Below are 16,620 nucleotides of genomic sequence, written 5' to 3'. Positions count from 1 at the left end.
TAAAATAAAAAAATAAAAATAAAAATAAAAAAAATAATAAAATAAAAAAATAAAAATAAAAATAAACAGTTCAGTTGTTAATGCCTAAAAAAAAAAAAAGAAAAATGTCCCCATTATAATTGTCTACATATAGTTCCTCCTTCTCACTACCAGTCCTTCCTTTACCACTCCACAATGGCTCTCTCTCTACCACTCCTCAGAAACTGCTTTTGCCATGGCCACCAGTGACCTCCGTGTTGTCAAAGCTAATGTCAAAAGCTAACTCTTCTGTCCTCACCAGACTCAATCTCGCAGTGGCATCTGACATAACTAACCTCACCCTCTCCTATGGAAAATGCTCCCCCCAGGCTTCTTTAACACCACACGCTCCCAGTCTCCCCCCGCCTCGCAGCCTCTCTATCTAGCTTCCTCGGCTGGCTGCTCTTCATCCCCCATCCAATTTCAAGCTTGACGGCCCTCCCCACCCCCAGTCTGGCCTCATTGCTGGACCCTCTCTCATTACTTATCTGCATGCACCTCCCACAACTTCACCTCCATCCAAACGCTTGTGGCTTCCATGTGTTTCTCCAACCAGACTTCATGGAGATGCAGGTGGACATGCAACTGCCTGGCTCACGTCTCCACTTAGATGTTTCACTCAAACCTAACATTCCCCTGTAAATATGGTCCTCCATCAGGACAAGTTTCTAATCACTCATTTCATCAATACCCCCACCTTCCATCCATCAACAAGTCTTAGCAATGCTTCCTCCAAAGTAAACTCTAAAATCATCCATGCCTCTTCTGTTCTATCCCCACCACCCTACACAAGCCACCATGACATCTCATCTGTGTTACTATAATAGTTGGCACCATCTTTAATCCATTCAACCCACAGTGGCCAAATGAGTTTTTAAGGAAGGAAATAAGATTACTTTACTCCTTTTCCTAAGACCCTTACAATGTCTCCACTGCACCTCAGATAGAATCTAGAGCACTGTCATGGCTCATACACCACACACCTGCTACTCCCCACTCCCATGGTGCCCCTCCCCTCACTCCAGCACATGGGCCTCATGGAGTTCTTGGAACGCTCTAAGCTCTTCCCTGCCTCAGGAGTTTTGCACTTGCTCTTCCCTTTGCCTGACACACCCTTCACTCTACCTCTCTTTCTCATCTTTCAGGACACACATGATCTGAGTATCCCTACCAAGAAATGTACCTTAACACTAAGACACCGTCTCTTAAATGTAATACTAAACTAATGTGAGTTGGTTAACTAAGTCCTATATCAAATAAAAATATTACATTGCATGTAATAGCCGTTAGCACCTTTTAAAACTGTAATAAAGTGTGTGAAATATGCTGCATTTAAGCTGGCCAAAGCCAAAAAAGATATTTCATTAAAAGGAAATATTTTCCCCTATAGAACCATTTACCAATTGTAAAATCTATATGTTGCCATTTGGAGAAATAATTAGTGCTAGACCTGCATGTGTAACCTAAGCACTAAGAAATCTCAAATGCTACTGCCTGAAAATGCTGAAAGGTAGCACGTCTACATGGCTCTGCAAACCCACCTCTGCAAGGTGTGGGTTTTGAGTTTCTTCTCATATAGTGAGAATTAATTTGGACTCAGTCATCAGAAATCTCTTTTGAAATAAATCTAGGTACAAACAAACAAATCAATTAAGAAATAAATGAATTAAACAAATGTGTACTTGTGTCTATGGAGAGTTATGATTCTTGGCTAAGGTAAGGAACACAGAGGCCACGGCACAGAGTGAAACCACGTGATCTACATTAAACATTCAAATTCACGGCATTAGCTTACTAGCATAATTCTCTATGTAATTATATGTAATCAGAGATAACAATGGAGGAAAAAAACCTGGTGAAATTTATCTGGTACTTTGAATTTAGATCTTACTTTTTCCCTCTTTATCAGACTAAAAGAGCAAAGTTCAATTCATTTGCAATAGAAATAATTTATGTAGGGGCACATATCATTATGAAATTAAGTAATATAAACTGCATGAGAGGTCAATTCATAACAAAAAACTATACCAAAAAAAAACCTGGAAACTAATACAAGTGTTTTTACATATATAATTAATACACAAGATTATTACATGCAATGATATTTCTTAACTTCGATATCATAAAGTTTACTATAACAGTGAAAACATAGTAAAAATAGGAAAAGCATAATTTTGGAACTTTTTTTAGTAAAAACTTTGCATTATCTCTTTGTATAAGACTTAATTAGAATAAGAAGTATATTAAAATCATGTTAAAGATCATCATTTATTAAATGGTCTTGGAGGCTGATTTCTATCTTCATTTATTGTAACCTGTATTACGCCCCAATGGGGCACTCAAGCTTACCTGTGAGCCTGGAGGGGGAGTCAAACCAAGGAACGAATAAATAATATTCTCTTCTTTTGCAGAGAAGAAAGAGTCAAAGTCCTTGAAGCAAAGGAAAAACACATGTTTAAATGCACTGTTCACTTGTGAGCCAGTATATTTACGCACATTGATCTTTTTTGTTTATTGGTCCTTAAGTTAAGAACTAACACAAAAGTTTATCCCAGCTGCTTTGTCAAAGATGACAAACCCCAAAAGTTACAATATCTAACCATGAATTTTACACTTGTTTTTATACGCTTTCATTGTATTTGTACAGCACATACACACACACAAACACACACCTGCTCATGCTCAGGAATTGCTGACAACATTCAAATATACATAGTAAATAGCTTTTCCAAAAGTTTCAAGTCTTCAGCTGGTTTACTTGTGATTTGGTCATATGGATTTGGACCCTCATCAGCTAAGACTAAGACAACAAAGGATTTTCCTACTGTTATTATATTAGCTCTAAGGGCCCAGATTCATCTCAGGCCCTTCCAATACCAGGAGCCACAAGATCATGAAGGACTTAGAGGGGAACTTGTTTTGGCAAAATGGGAAAAACTGTAGAATGATCCGAGACTGGGTAGTGGATTAAAATCTGATGCTCAATAAAGCTCTACCCCCACCTCAGCCCCACCAGGATCAGTCCTCCACCAGGTGGGTCCAGCCCTAAACCAACTCACCAGTACTGTGGTTGTCAAAAGCTTGGAAGAGTTTCATTTTTTATAACTAAAACATTGAAGATATTCCTCCAGGATACTTTACTATGGACAGTTTTTGTCATCAGGGCCATGATGTAAAATTTCAACAGTGTTGCAGAAAGACCCAAGAGTAACAGGAGTTTGTTTTAGCTTGAACAGGACAATACTCAAAACAGTTTAGTTGTATTATTGCCTACCCTACACTTACTGTACGTTAAGAAGCTTAAAACCAAATATAGGCCACAGTTATTGGGAAGAAAATGATATGTATTCCTGTGTGTTAATCTTATTCAAAGATTTATTATTTTCCTATATGTTGCCCCCAGTCTCTCAGTGATTAATTTTATTCTTTTACACTCAATGCATTTTCGGAAGCTGCCTCAAATCTCAGGTGAAGGGAATATAGCATCCTGGGTAAGTGCGAGAGCTTTGGCATCAAAAATTCTGATTGATTCCTGAAGCACACGCTTACTAGGTGGTGTTAAAAGATTACATGAGATCACACAGTAGTAGTAGTATTAAGTAGGTAAAATGTAGTACGGTAAATTTATGCTATTTTTCAAAAATTCCATAGATAAAGATCTGATAACTTCTCTTGTTGAGCAATTCTAACTTTCAAGGGAAGAAAGGTTTTCTTATAGTTAAGTTGTCTTTTGCTTCAATTTAGGAACAAATAGCATCTTCAGCATCTTCAGAGGGCTGGAAAACAATTTGTCATTATCTCTGACTTGATGCAAGCAAATATAGAGAGAAAATAATGAGTATAAAATGGTTTTTCAACTTTCAGTTCTGTTAATATCGCAGATTACATGCCCAGAAACACTGTCTTGCAAATAAAAATAAAAATAATTTTAAAATTTTTAAAAAGAGGCAAATTAAGAAAAGAAAGAAGTATAAATGCTTTGCTGACATGGCACAAAAGAAAAGATTATAGCCAAGTGGGAGTGTGACTCCTATGAATAAGCATACACCAAGGCCACCATTCATGTTGAGAGTTTTGATGCTGAAGAGGGGAAAGGAGAAACTGGAGAAAGACTGGAGCCTTGTCGAGGTGAAAAGTTTCATGAAACACACACGCATACACACTGCAGAACTCCAGAGGGTTCTGGTAGCCCTACCATGAAGAACACAATAGAAAGGGAACCTCCCTGATTCAACTTTGGTGCTGAGTGTGGGGAAAATATTCTTCTCTGAGACTTCTTAACCACAAGCCAGAATTCATGAAGGGTTGTGGTCCCCTTGTAATAACGATTGGGTTCAGAGCCAAGAGGCAATAAATTGATAAAAGGTACGTAGAGAATAGAAAAAAAAAAAAATAGGAACATTTCCCCAACTTATTTAATAAGGCCAGCCTACCTACTTTGGATACCAAAATTAGAAAAGGTCAGTATGGGGCCAGCCCGGTGGCGCAATGCTACAGTGCGCCGCTTGGGAGCGCGGTGGTGCTCCCGCCGAGGGTTCGGATCCCACATACAGACCAGCCGCTCACTGGCTGAGCGAGGTGCGGGCACAGCACCGAGGGTTGCGATCCCGTTGCCGGTCCCGGTCCAGTACGGGCGCAACACTGAGGGTTGCGATCCGTTGCCAGTCACGAAAAAAGACAAAAAGGAAAAAAAAAAAGAAAAAAGAAAAGGACAGTATGATCTCATTCAATCTCTTTCATGCACATATATTAAGAATCCTAAATAGAATATTAGCAGATCAAATCCAGCAATATGTAAAGAGTTAATACATTGCAACCAAGTTGGGTTCCTCCCGGAAACAAAATGGTGATTTAACACCAGGGAAATCTATAAATATAATTTATTATATTTACAAATTAAAGAAGCAAAGTTATTTGTTTACCTTAATTGGTACAAGAAAAAGCTTTAAATAAAGTTGAACATCTATTCATGACATTATTTTTAATGTTTTAGCAAACTAGGAAACTAATGTCATAAAAGGAAGCTACACAAAACTTTAGCATATATCATACCTAGTGGGAAAATAGTGAAAACATTATATTTAAAATGAAAAGCAAGACAGGGACACCTATTATCAACATTCTGTTCAAAATTGTTCTAAAAGTCCTCACCAGTCAAGAAAAGAAGACAGAGATATATTGTAAAAAAAAAAAAAAAAAAAAAAAAAAATTTAAATATTTTTTATATATTTTTTAAAATTTTTTAATAAAGTAAAAAAAAAAAAAAAAAAATTTAAATATTTTTTATATATTTTTTAAAATTTTTTAATAAAGTAAAAAAAAAAAAAAAAAAAAAAAAAACTTAAATAATTTATATATATATTTATAATATTTATATATAAGTTACAAAATAATATACAGACAAATTATTACAATTAATAAGAGTTTAGCAAGGTTGCTGGATACAAATCTTAATATGAAATGTTACTTTTGTATTAGCAATAATCAGGGAGAAAATGCAACTCGAAAAAAGAGATGATATAAAAAATGTGAAGTGCCTCCAAAAAAATATGATATGTATAGAGAAAATTTAAACATTTCAGACCTAAATAAATGATGCGATAGGCATATCCTTGAATTGAATACCTCTATAAAAAAGTATCTTCACAATTCTTCCCAAAGTAATCTATAGATCCAATACTTTTTCAATCAAAATCCCAACAGGAATTTTTGCAGAACCAAACAAAATAGTTAAAATGAAAAGGCAAAGAATAACCTAGAAGAAGCAAAAGAAGAAGGTGGCAAGTCTCGTTATAAAGCTGTGATCATGAAGACAGAGTGGCACTGGAGCATAAATAGACAGAACACCCAGAAACAGACCCATACAATACACAAATGATTATGACAGAACCTGTATTGTGAGTAGGTGCAGCAAGGATGAACTATTTAGTAAATGTGGATGAGACCACTGGTTATCCAAATTTTTAAAAATTGCAATTATGTCTCTACCTCATACCATTTACAAAAAATATTAATTTTAGATGCATTAAAGAAGTAAATATGAAGCTAAAATTATAAAAATTTTAGAAGACATAGGAGAACATATTTTTGATTTCAGGTTAGAGAAGAGTAAAAAGACAAGGCATGAACTGAGAAAAGATACCTACAACACATATAATCAACAAAAGATTAGTGTCTTCTGCACTGTATAACAAATCCTTGCCATCATAAGGAAAAGGCAAAAACTCAACAGAAAAATGTGCAAAAGATATACCAACAAACAAAACATATAAAGAGCTACTCACTCTCATTCGCAATCAGGGAAATGTTAATTAAAGCCACAATGAGTTACCATCTCATACTCACAAGGTTTGCAAAAAATGTCAATGTGAAACATTGAAAACTCTCACCCACTACTGTCAGGAGTGGAAATTGGTAGAACCATTTAAAAAACACTTTGTATTATCTATTAAAGGTAAACATGCCCATAAATATGACCTAGCAATTCCACTCCTACTGAAAGGACCAAGAGAAATTCTAATGTCACCAGGAGCCCTGTTGAGAGCATTCCTTTAGCAGCAGTGTTTGCAAGAGCTAAAAACCAGAAACCACACAATTGGCCTTTGTGGAGCAGTGAAAGTGAATAAACTACAAACAAAACCAGTTAACATGGATGTATCTTTAAAAACGTGGTGAAAGAAGTAAGTCAAAGAGAATACACACAGTATGAGTCTATTTCTACACAATTCAAAAACAGGCAAAACAAAACAAGATACTGCTTAGGTACATGCGAGATCAGACAAAAAAAAAAAGGGAACAGTAAACACAAAATCCACTGCAATGCTATCTCTGGTGCAGACAGAGGGAGATGTGATGAGACAGCAGCACACAGTGGGCTTCTACATTTCTGGCAATGTCACCCTTCTTAAACCAGATGATGTGAATATGGTTGTTCACTGCATCATTCCTCTTTAAACCATATATTTTTATCATATGTGGCATATTTCAAAATAAATTTTTAAGAACATAAAATAGTTTGTTCAGTAGCATCAATGTGTTGAAAAGCCCTATCCCCACCTTAATTGGGTTTACATCCTGTCCCTCCTTAAATCCTGAGTACCCAAAATACCTGCCTCTCCGCTGAATGGTCAAGGTCCCCTTGGTTGTGTTCAGGCCCAGGCTGCCTTGGTCCCAGGCAGACCCCACAGCCCTTACCTGGCCTAAGACGCACAGATTCCAACTTGTCATCGACAGACATGTCTGCTTACTTCCAGTCTGTATTCCACTGCCAGGCGGGTAACCTGGCCTTCACTGTGCCTCGCTTCCCGTCTGGTGTCTCCTTTCTTCAACTAACAGCTGTCTGCCATGGCTCTCAGGATAACATCTTCATCAGTTCTGCACAGAGCAGCAGGAGTTCAAACTAGCAGGGGGAAAATGGTACTCAAGACTGCCTCTGACACTCAATCACCTCACTGCCCTGGGGTAGAGAAACCTTGTCTCTGAGGTTCTCTTCCACCCGCTGCCGTCATCAGGTATGGCACACGGTTGACCATTCAAGAATCCTCAGAAACCAGTGAGATGAGTTAAATAACAGTTGTTCTTATAATACACATTCTAACTCTCCAGATTTATGCCATTTTAAACCTGACATATCCTTCAGAACTTCTGAGTCTCCTTTTAAAACCTGAACCTAATATACAAATAATCATTTTTACCTACTTTTTGGAAACAAAGACCTCCACTTCATTAATGCACTTTGTTAAGCATGTTCATAAACTGCCGAAAAGCAAATTTAGCAAAGCTTCTCCTAAGATAAACTACTAACACCTCTCTGAAGGAAGAACTGAAAAGAATTAAAAACAGTTAAACATAAAATAATGTATAAACTTATTTCACCAGATTCATATTTACAATAGGAAAATATATCTTAAAAATAGAAGTCATTATTCGGGAAAACTTTTATTTCTCTTCCACAATTAAAATGAAAAAAAAATTGCTAAATCGTAGCAAAATGGGATAAGAGATGGTTTTTAGGTTTTATTTTATAGCAAAAAATAGCTGTAGAACTTTTACCCTAGGAGTCAACATAGGTGGAAAGCTACATACTTCAATATTGTCTCTACAATAACTAGCCTAATTTTAAAAGATGGTCAAAATAAGCAAAAGTAAGAGATTTAATATCTTATTTTAACTGGAAAAGTACTAAAATAAATACGTGAGACCATTCTTTTGATAATTTTAGAGTACAGAAAGCTTTTCTAAACAGATTCAGAGTACAGTAAGCATAGAAAGATTAATAAATTTGTCTACACAGTAAATTTTAAAGTTCTGTATTGCAAAAAAAAATTCCTTGAAAAAGTCAAAAGACAAATAAAAAATATGGAGGTAATATTTGCAACTTGTGTGGTAGTCAAAGGATTACTTTCCTTCATACATAAAGACTCTTACAAACCAATAAACATTACCTATAGAAAAACAGCAACAAATATGCATAGGTAAGTCATAGAAAAAACAGAGAGAGCTCATAAGCATAGTATGAAAAGATGTTCAACATCACCCAGAAAGGGAGAAATCCAAGTCAAAGCAGTGAGAATCCATTTTTTATCTAACTGATTGCCAAAGATCCAAAAGTGTGCTAAGCACCGTGTTGTCAATGTCACAGGGAACTAGCCACTCTCAAACTTGGTTGATGGAAATGTAAATTGGTGCAACCACACTAGAGGGCCATTTGCCAATACCTATCATAATATGAGATACAGACGTACTTTAAACTCAGCACGCCTTCCAGGAATTTATCCTACACTTATACACTCATACTGGATACAAAGATCTGTATGTATAAAGTTGATTCCTGCAGCATTGTTTGTAATGGTGAAGGGCTGAAAACAACCTGAATGTTCTCCATTAGAGAACTATGCCAAAAAATTGTCACACACAATGGAACATTTTGCAGCCATTAAAATAAGGGCTTTGTGCAGCTATGCAGTGATCTCAGAGAAGCAATTATTAAGTGAACAAAACAAAGTGTATATAGAACACTCCCATTGTTTAAGTAACACACGATTGTAAATTACATAGAAAATTTCTGGAAAGCCAAACAAGAAATTGCCAGCATTGGTGGCCTCTGAGCAGGACTGGCTACATAATTTTTAGGGACCAGTATAAAATGAAAATGAGGGGCCCTTTGTTCAAAAATTATTAAGAATGTCAAGACAGCAACAGCAGAGTATTAAACCAAATACAGAGCCCTCCTGAGCCTGGGGCCCTGTGTGATATCCCCACAGAGCCAGCCTCACTCAGGGGAAGGCAGCTCGAGTGACAGCGGTCAGAAATGGGAGCAGAATAATTTTCACTGGAGACCCTTTTAAACCATTTTAAGTCTTCAGTGTTTATTAATATTACTTTTAATATCAATATTAATTAAATATTAATTTTTCAATTAGTAAAAGAAACTGTTTTATACAAAATAAAATCAAAATTCCTCACCACCACCACCCTAAAAGAACCTATTATCCCTTTCCTTATCCAACAAGAGCTACAATGCTCAGAAATGTGTTTGTAGGGAGGGCAGGAGTTGCAGGTGGAAAGGAGGGGCTCTTCTTCACAGAGAAAATCCTGTCTACATTCTGGAAGCCCCGGGTTAAATCCACGGGAGAATTGAATTGGACCATTATGTTCTCCCAAATATGTGCTTACCAATTAAGATTGTTTGAAAACACTCCCACACCCACCAAACTTTTAGCTAAGCCCTTGAAAAATGTTAACAAAGCTATGTAGATTGGCACAGCCCTGTACTGGGTTGAATGGTATACCCCACATATCCATGTCCATCCAGAACCTCTGAAAGTGACCTTATTTGGAACAGTATATTTGCAGGTGTAACTAGTTCAGACAAGACCATACTGGATCAAGGTGAGCCTTATTCCAATGACTCTTGTCCTTATAGGAAGGCCATGTGAAAACAGAGATACACAAAGACAAGACCATGTGAAGCTGGGAGCAGAGACTAGAGCAACACTTCTACAAGTCAATGAGTGCCAAGGATCGCCGGCAAACACTAGACGCTGGGAGAGAGGCATGGAACACATTCTCCCTCAGAGCCTCCAGAAGCAACAAAGCCTGCACCAACATCTTGATTTCACACTTCTAGCTTCCAGAACTGTGAGAAAATAAATTTCTGTTGTTTTAAGCCACCAACTTTGTGGTACTTTGTTACAGCAGCCCTAAGAAACTAATACAAGCCCCCAAGTACTGAACAATTCATGCTTCAAACCAGAGATCCAAAATCTTTTCTGTAAAACAGCAAGTAGTAAATACTTTTGGCTTTGAAGGTCACATGGTCTCTGCCACAACTACTCTGTCATGGTGGGAAATCAGCCACAGCAACAGATAAATGAATTAGCATCATTTGTTCCAATAAAACTTGATTTACTACAACAGACAGTGGCAGGATTTGGCCCTCAGGCTTTAGTTTAATGACAGGTGCTTTAAATGGAAAACATAATAAAGAAAACCTAACATAAAGAACGAGTAGTTCTGTGTAGCAAGAAGAGGTGAGTTATGATTCCTGGCATGCCACTGCTGCCACGGGGCCCACCCAGGGTCCTGAAGCTTGGAGTTGGGTACCGAAACCTCCTCCCGCAACCAGGCAAGGAGCACACCAAAAACACCATTTCCATGTGGGTGGCCCCCACAGCCACCACGATAGCCACGGCTGTCACAAAAGTGGAATTTTTTCCACTTTTCCACAAAAGTGATCATTCGGAGTGATAGAAGAAGCATCTACTCTACAATAATAGTGGGGGACGTGAACACACCTCTCTCAGCATTGGACAGATCACCTAGGCAACAAATCAACAGAGTAACCATTACTCTTTCAGAAGGAGAGAAGAAATCTAGGGTTATCAGAGGGGGGAGGGGAGGGAGAGACTGGATAAGGGACATAAAGAATAAGTATGACTTGTAATAATGTATTTGCTAATAATATTGATTTGATCAACATATGTCAACACTGACTGAACCCCAAAAATACGTATAATCAATTCATTCAACTAAAAAAAAAGAAAAAGAAAACAAAAAGAACTTGACCAAAAAGAAAAAAAAAAGAATAAAGAGAATTTCTACTGCCAAAAAGAAAAAAAATGATTCCTGCACCTTGTTCCAGCACAACACAGCACAACCCTGAGCAATTCCTCTACTTTACAGAGCCCTCGTTTCCTCATCAGAGACATGTCTAGATGGCTTCAATGACCCCTAAGATAACTTCCACTTCTCATGTCCTTTGAGTTTGCAAAATGTTTCAACAGTTTAATTTATTAAGTACAATCTGTAAACTCTGAGGAAAAAGTGATTTTATGGTGAAATGAACTATTAAATGTGTAAAATAAAATTGCTGTTAATCAAAATGTCCAGAACAGTTTTTAAATTAATTAGATAAATTAATACAAATTTATCTTGTATCTATAGTAAAACTTTACATCTGCAAATCAATCTTTATAAAAGTGAAAACTTGCTATGTGTCTGTGTGGGTCCACATGGGCACACTGCAAGGTTGAATAGAATTCCTTTTTAAGTACATGCATATTTTGTTTGAACATGTAACCTCAATTCTTCAAAATAAAATAAGGAACCTAAAATAATTCAAAAAACTTCTGAATCATCACGTTATTGTTTCCACCATTTTCTAAATCTTAAGTATTGATTATTCACAATGGATCTACTACCCAGGTATTAGATGGTAGAAATAGATCAAGACCTGACAGTTGTCAACAATTTCAAATGCTGTCTCAAAATTAATTTGCCTTAAAGATTTCTGATAAACACACACAGAGAAGGATTTTCAATGAAACCAAACACTCACCCCACAATACTGCTCTTCATTGAAGATCTGGGGAGGCAAAGGAATCCCGTTTTGAGGTTTTTTCTCTCCAGGAACATTCTCTCTCATCCACCTCCTATTGTCTTCATCTCCGGCTATATCCAGTTCCTTAAAGTCTATTTTATTAGCTTCCAAAAAGCCCACCACTTCTTGCTGTTTCTTCCTAATCTAATCAAGAATAGAGAAAGATAATTATCAGGCTGTTTTTGAAAAATGTTTCACTGACATTTCCATAAATTTCACTGTTTCTCTAGCTACGCCACACAACACAAATAATTTCGTAAAGTATTCAAACAAGGAAAACAATAAAATCACACCTCTTTACTATAAAAGATGAGCAGAGTGATTATTTAAATTCTGGAATTTTAATATCATCAATGTTTAAATCATGGTATAACCAACCTAATCAGAATAGAGATATTATCCTCTTATCTTTGATTTGAGGTCTTTTAAATACTTTTAATTCTTTGCTAAGTTTTAATGTCCAAAAAGTAATCAAGAATTAGTTAGGAAGAGCAGAGATCTGAGTTAGAGAAGAGGAAACACAAAAGAGAAAAAAGATAATTTACTGTGAAATTCAAACACCAAGTATACAAATACTAAAATGCATTTCATTCAAAGTTATGAAAAGTTATGAGTCACACTGAATTAAAAGTAGCTTTAGAAATGTTACAGGGAGGGCCGACCCATGGCTCACTTGGAAAAGTGTGGTGCTGATAACACCAAGGCCACAGGTTCGGATCCCTATATGGGAATGGCCAATTAGCTTATTTGGGAGAGCGTGGTGCTGACAACACCAAGTCAAGGGCTAAGATCCCCTTACCAGTCATCTTTTTTTTTAAAAAAAGAAATGTTACAGGGAATTGAAAAGCGCACGTGGAGATTATTGGAAGGGGAAGGTCAGAGGAAAGGCTAGAAAAACCTGGTGGATATTTCTCCTAAAACAAAAAAAAAAGTAACAGTAAAATCACCCTATTCTTGCACAAATTTCTCCTTTCCTACCGACACCCATCTCCTCTCTGAGAGTGTGGTGCCAGCCGCACCTAAGAGAGAACTGCTGAGTGCCCTTTACTCTACCTGTGGTTTCCGGGTAATGACTATGTCTACCAATTGCTATTTCCTATCAATACAGCCATCTTTATGTATTGGAATTTTTGGGGGGGGGTGGGCAGCTGGCCAGTACAGGAATCTGAACTCTTGACCTTGGTGTTATCAGCACCATGCTCTTAACCAAGTGAGCTAACCAGTCATCTGTATAGTGTAGAACTCCTCCCCATAAACAATTACAACAACTTTCTCTCTTCAAAGAATTCACTCCTGAAAATGCATGATGCCATCTTTTATAAATACTGGTAAACAAGTTACAGCAGACTCTGTGGACACCATTTTAAGAGCCCCAAGGAGAAATTTCCACAAAGCATAATCAACCCAATAATCAACAGTCATTTATTGACTCTCTACCCTGCACAAGACATTGTGCCTAGTTCTTCACGTGAACAGATTTTTAACCTGCTAATTTGGGTGGGAAAAAGCACAGAACTCATTTTCACAACAATAGATATAGAACACAGTAAGGAAGATAAAGAGGCAAAAATATGGTCATTTTTAAGATTAAAATTAAAATTTTAAATAATATTTTCCTTGACATGAAAATATCTAAAATCTCAATTTTTCTGAATATTGTCTCAAAATGAAAACAAGTCATTAAAGAAGTTTAATAGGGTGTGAGGGCCTCTTATCTTTTTCCTGTAACTTGTTTATCAGCAAAAGGACTAGACTTTGAGGGTTCCAAATAAATGCTGTAAAAGGTACACACCTGTCCCCAATCTAATGTCTAGATTCAAACCCTCTTTTGGTTAAACCCAAATTCTGGCTTAGAGATCTGTATACCAAAAAAATAACATATTTTACTCATTTTTGCCAAAATGAATAATTCTATCAATGACTCTTGTATAGGGTGCTTCTTAAAATAAGGAAGACAGACACATACAGTGCTTAAGCCATGGAATCAAATCACCACCCAAACCAAACTGTATGTAAATCCTGTATTTATATGTATATATAATTACATATAAAATGTATATGTAATTTAGTTTGGGTGATGATTTAATTATATATAGCATATACAGTATAAATTCATATTAAATTTTTTAATTTTAAAAAAATTAACAAAGTAAATATATATAAATTATATATAAAATTTTATATATAATTGTATATAAATTATATACACATATATATAAATGACAATCACACACTGAATTTTTAATTAACATTTGTACCCAGCCTAATAAAGATATTGGGACTAAAAGCATTAGATCAATAAATTAAAAGCTGCTGTTAGCTACAATACAACACTTAAAGTCAGTAAGACTCAGGACATATATTTCAGTTTGGGGCGAGCATGGACAAAAAATAGAATTACACAGAAAGATGTGGAATGATGGAATTTCCCTTAAACTTCTGGCATAAGGACTCTCTGTCTGGCAATTCCTATGCACCACACCCGTAAGAACCAAAAGGACTCGCTGCCTGCTTCCCCCTTAGGCACACCCACAGCTGTGCTGCGGTAGCCCCAGACCTTCTCCTCTTCCATGCAGAAACTGTGCTCCAAATTCCACAGCTTCATGGCTGAATTTTTAAATTTTACAAAATCCCATCAGATCTAATCACAGGTTGTTGGACTAAATCATTATTTTAATTAATCATATTCTCTATCCATCCTTTCTAACCTGTCCATAAATATCCGTGCCATTTTATAAAGTGTTTATTCCTTTAGATATTTTCAAAGAGTAAAGATGTCTTCATTTTACGCAGGTTTACTTTTAATCAAATATTCAGAAGGCAACACCCTTTATTTTGTCAAATCCCTGTGTGCTCATCTTGCAAAATTCTTCTCCAATACCCACTTGGGAGCCCGAGTCAGCCTGGTAGCAGCTGGCCCAGGTCCATGCTACCTCCCCAACATTACGAGGGTACTTCAAAAAATTTGTGGAAAAATAGAATTAAAAGATAATACAAGGGCTGGCTGGTTAGCTCAGTAGGTTTGAGCGCAATGTTATAACCCCAAAGTCAAAGGTTCAGATCCCCATACCGGTCAGCCAAAAAAAAAAAAAAAAAAAAAGATAATACAAATCTTTCCATGAATTTTTTGAAGAACCCTTGTATTTCCACTTCTATCAATCATGCCTCAGGACTTAAGGTCCTGAGGGATGAAAACAGGATTATATTTTATTCCAACATTTGTGAGTAGATGAAAAACATTTCCAAAGGTTCTAACTTAGGTTTCTACTACTAGAAAGGCAAAAAGAGATAGAGAAAATGGGAGGGAAGATCATGCCTACTGTTAGTCCTCACAAGACAAGCAATTGCATCGAGGTAAGTTAAGTGACTATTGGATGCATGACATTGTGTTAAGTGCTATTTCTCAGCCTTCATCCCCAAAAAAAGAAAAAAGAAGAAAATCTGTTTGCCTCCTGTACTCCCCAAACACCAATTATTTAAACTGGGCCAAATGCATTTGCTCATCAGGCTTTTGGGGGCACTTGAGGGAAGAGGAAGGGGAGTGAGCTCGTGTGCTCACCTGTATGGCACTGTCACCTTGGCCATACCTCAATGCCCTGGCTCTAGGGTGGGGCCCCTCTCCCCCTAGTCCTCCCCCTAGGTGGGTCCCTGATCAAGGAGCCCCACTAGGCCCTCGCAAAGTGCAGCTCTTCTCCACATGGCCAGCTGAGCTGACCCCCAAAAACACAACATGAGCTCTGGGAGGGCTCCTCACCCTTATGGTTTCAGGGGGAGGGCCATGCACAGCACCCCACTAGTTCTCAACACAGACACACTCCCCCGCTCCACTTCTTCTCCTTGCCCCTTCCCTACCGTCCAGGGTGCCATGGGCTGATCCTGGCCCCACAGGCTGCACTGTCTCTCCTGGGTGATGGATCTTCAGGATTTGGGGGTACTTAGGGTCTGTGTCATTGTTTGGAGCCTTTGGGATTTGACGGAGGCTCAGAGAGCTCCGTTTTCCTATCCTGTTACATCCACTTGTAAATTCTCTGTCCTGAAGTCACCAGCCACTGTTAGTTACTCTAATGTGTCAGAGTGATCTGACAGCAGCACCTCCCATTTATTGTCTTGTACAGTTAGGAGCCTTTCCAACTGAGGTCAATGTACTGTAGTAAAAAGCACACTGGATTGGAGTCAGAGATGACCTGTGTTTCTGTGCTAGCTCGCAAGGTTGCTATCTGAGCAAAGGCTCTGATCTTCAATTTCCTCATCTGCAAAATGGATATAATGATGCCTTCCCCATGGGGTTTTGGTAAAAACTGAATAAGATGATGCAAGAAAAAGAATTTTGTACCATCAGTTGAGAACCCACATTGTCAGGGACCCAGCACACTGTTATCTCATTTCATTGTAACACTAGCCATGCCACATAGGTTTTCTGATCGCTATTTAAAAAAACAAACAAAAAAAAAACAAAACAAAACACTGAGACTAATGAATTTGATGAATTTTCCAAGATTTACATCCAGTTCAATCTAATTCAAGAGACGTTTTTTCCCACCATATTTACTCTGACAATCAAAATGGAGAAAGGATGAGAAACCCAAAAGCCACCATAAGGGTCTGTCCTTAAAGATCATGGTTCTGGGGTCTGTGCATCTGGAAACAGCAAGGACTGTCCTCTCTCCCTTTGCCCCCCCCCCCCCCCTCCCGCCAAAACTTTTTGGCGGGGGGGGGGGGGG

At 37.5% G+C, this 16,620-nt stretch overlaps 1 protein-coding gene across 1 annotated transcript in view; it reads right to left on the bottom strand.

The window, feature by feature from the left end:
• The window catches only part of SH3BGR (SH3 domain binding glutamate-rich protein), a 57,032-nt gene that overhangs the window by 35,607 nt on the left and 4,805 nt on the right, over positions 1-16,620 (bottom strand). Inside the window, 2 exon segments of the mRNA XM_008584238.1 lie at positions 2,368-2,448; positions 11,858-12,043. Of these exon segments, the coding sequence (XP_008582460.1) occupies positions 2,368-2,448; positions 11,858-12,043 (267 nt within the window).

This window comes from Galeopterus variegatus, unplaced genomic scaffold (genome assembly GCF_000696425.1).
Source record: "Galeopterus variegatus unplaced genomic scaffold, G_variegatus-3.0.2 Scaffold3184, whole genome shotgun sequence".
Taxonomy (NCBI): Eukaryota; Metazoa; Chordata; class Mammalia; order Dermoptera; family Cynocephalidae; genus Galeopterus; species Galeopterus variegatus.
The sequence above is the reverse complement of the archived record's forward strand: the minus strand, read 5'-3'. Positions and strand labels throughout refer to the sequence as shown.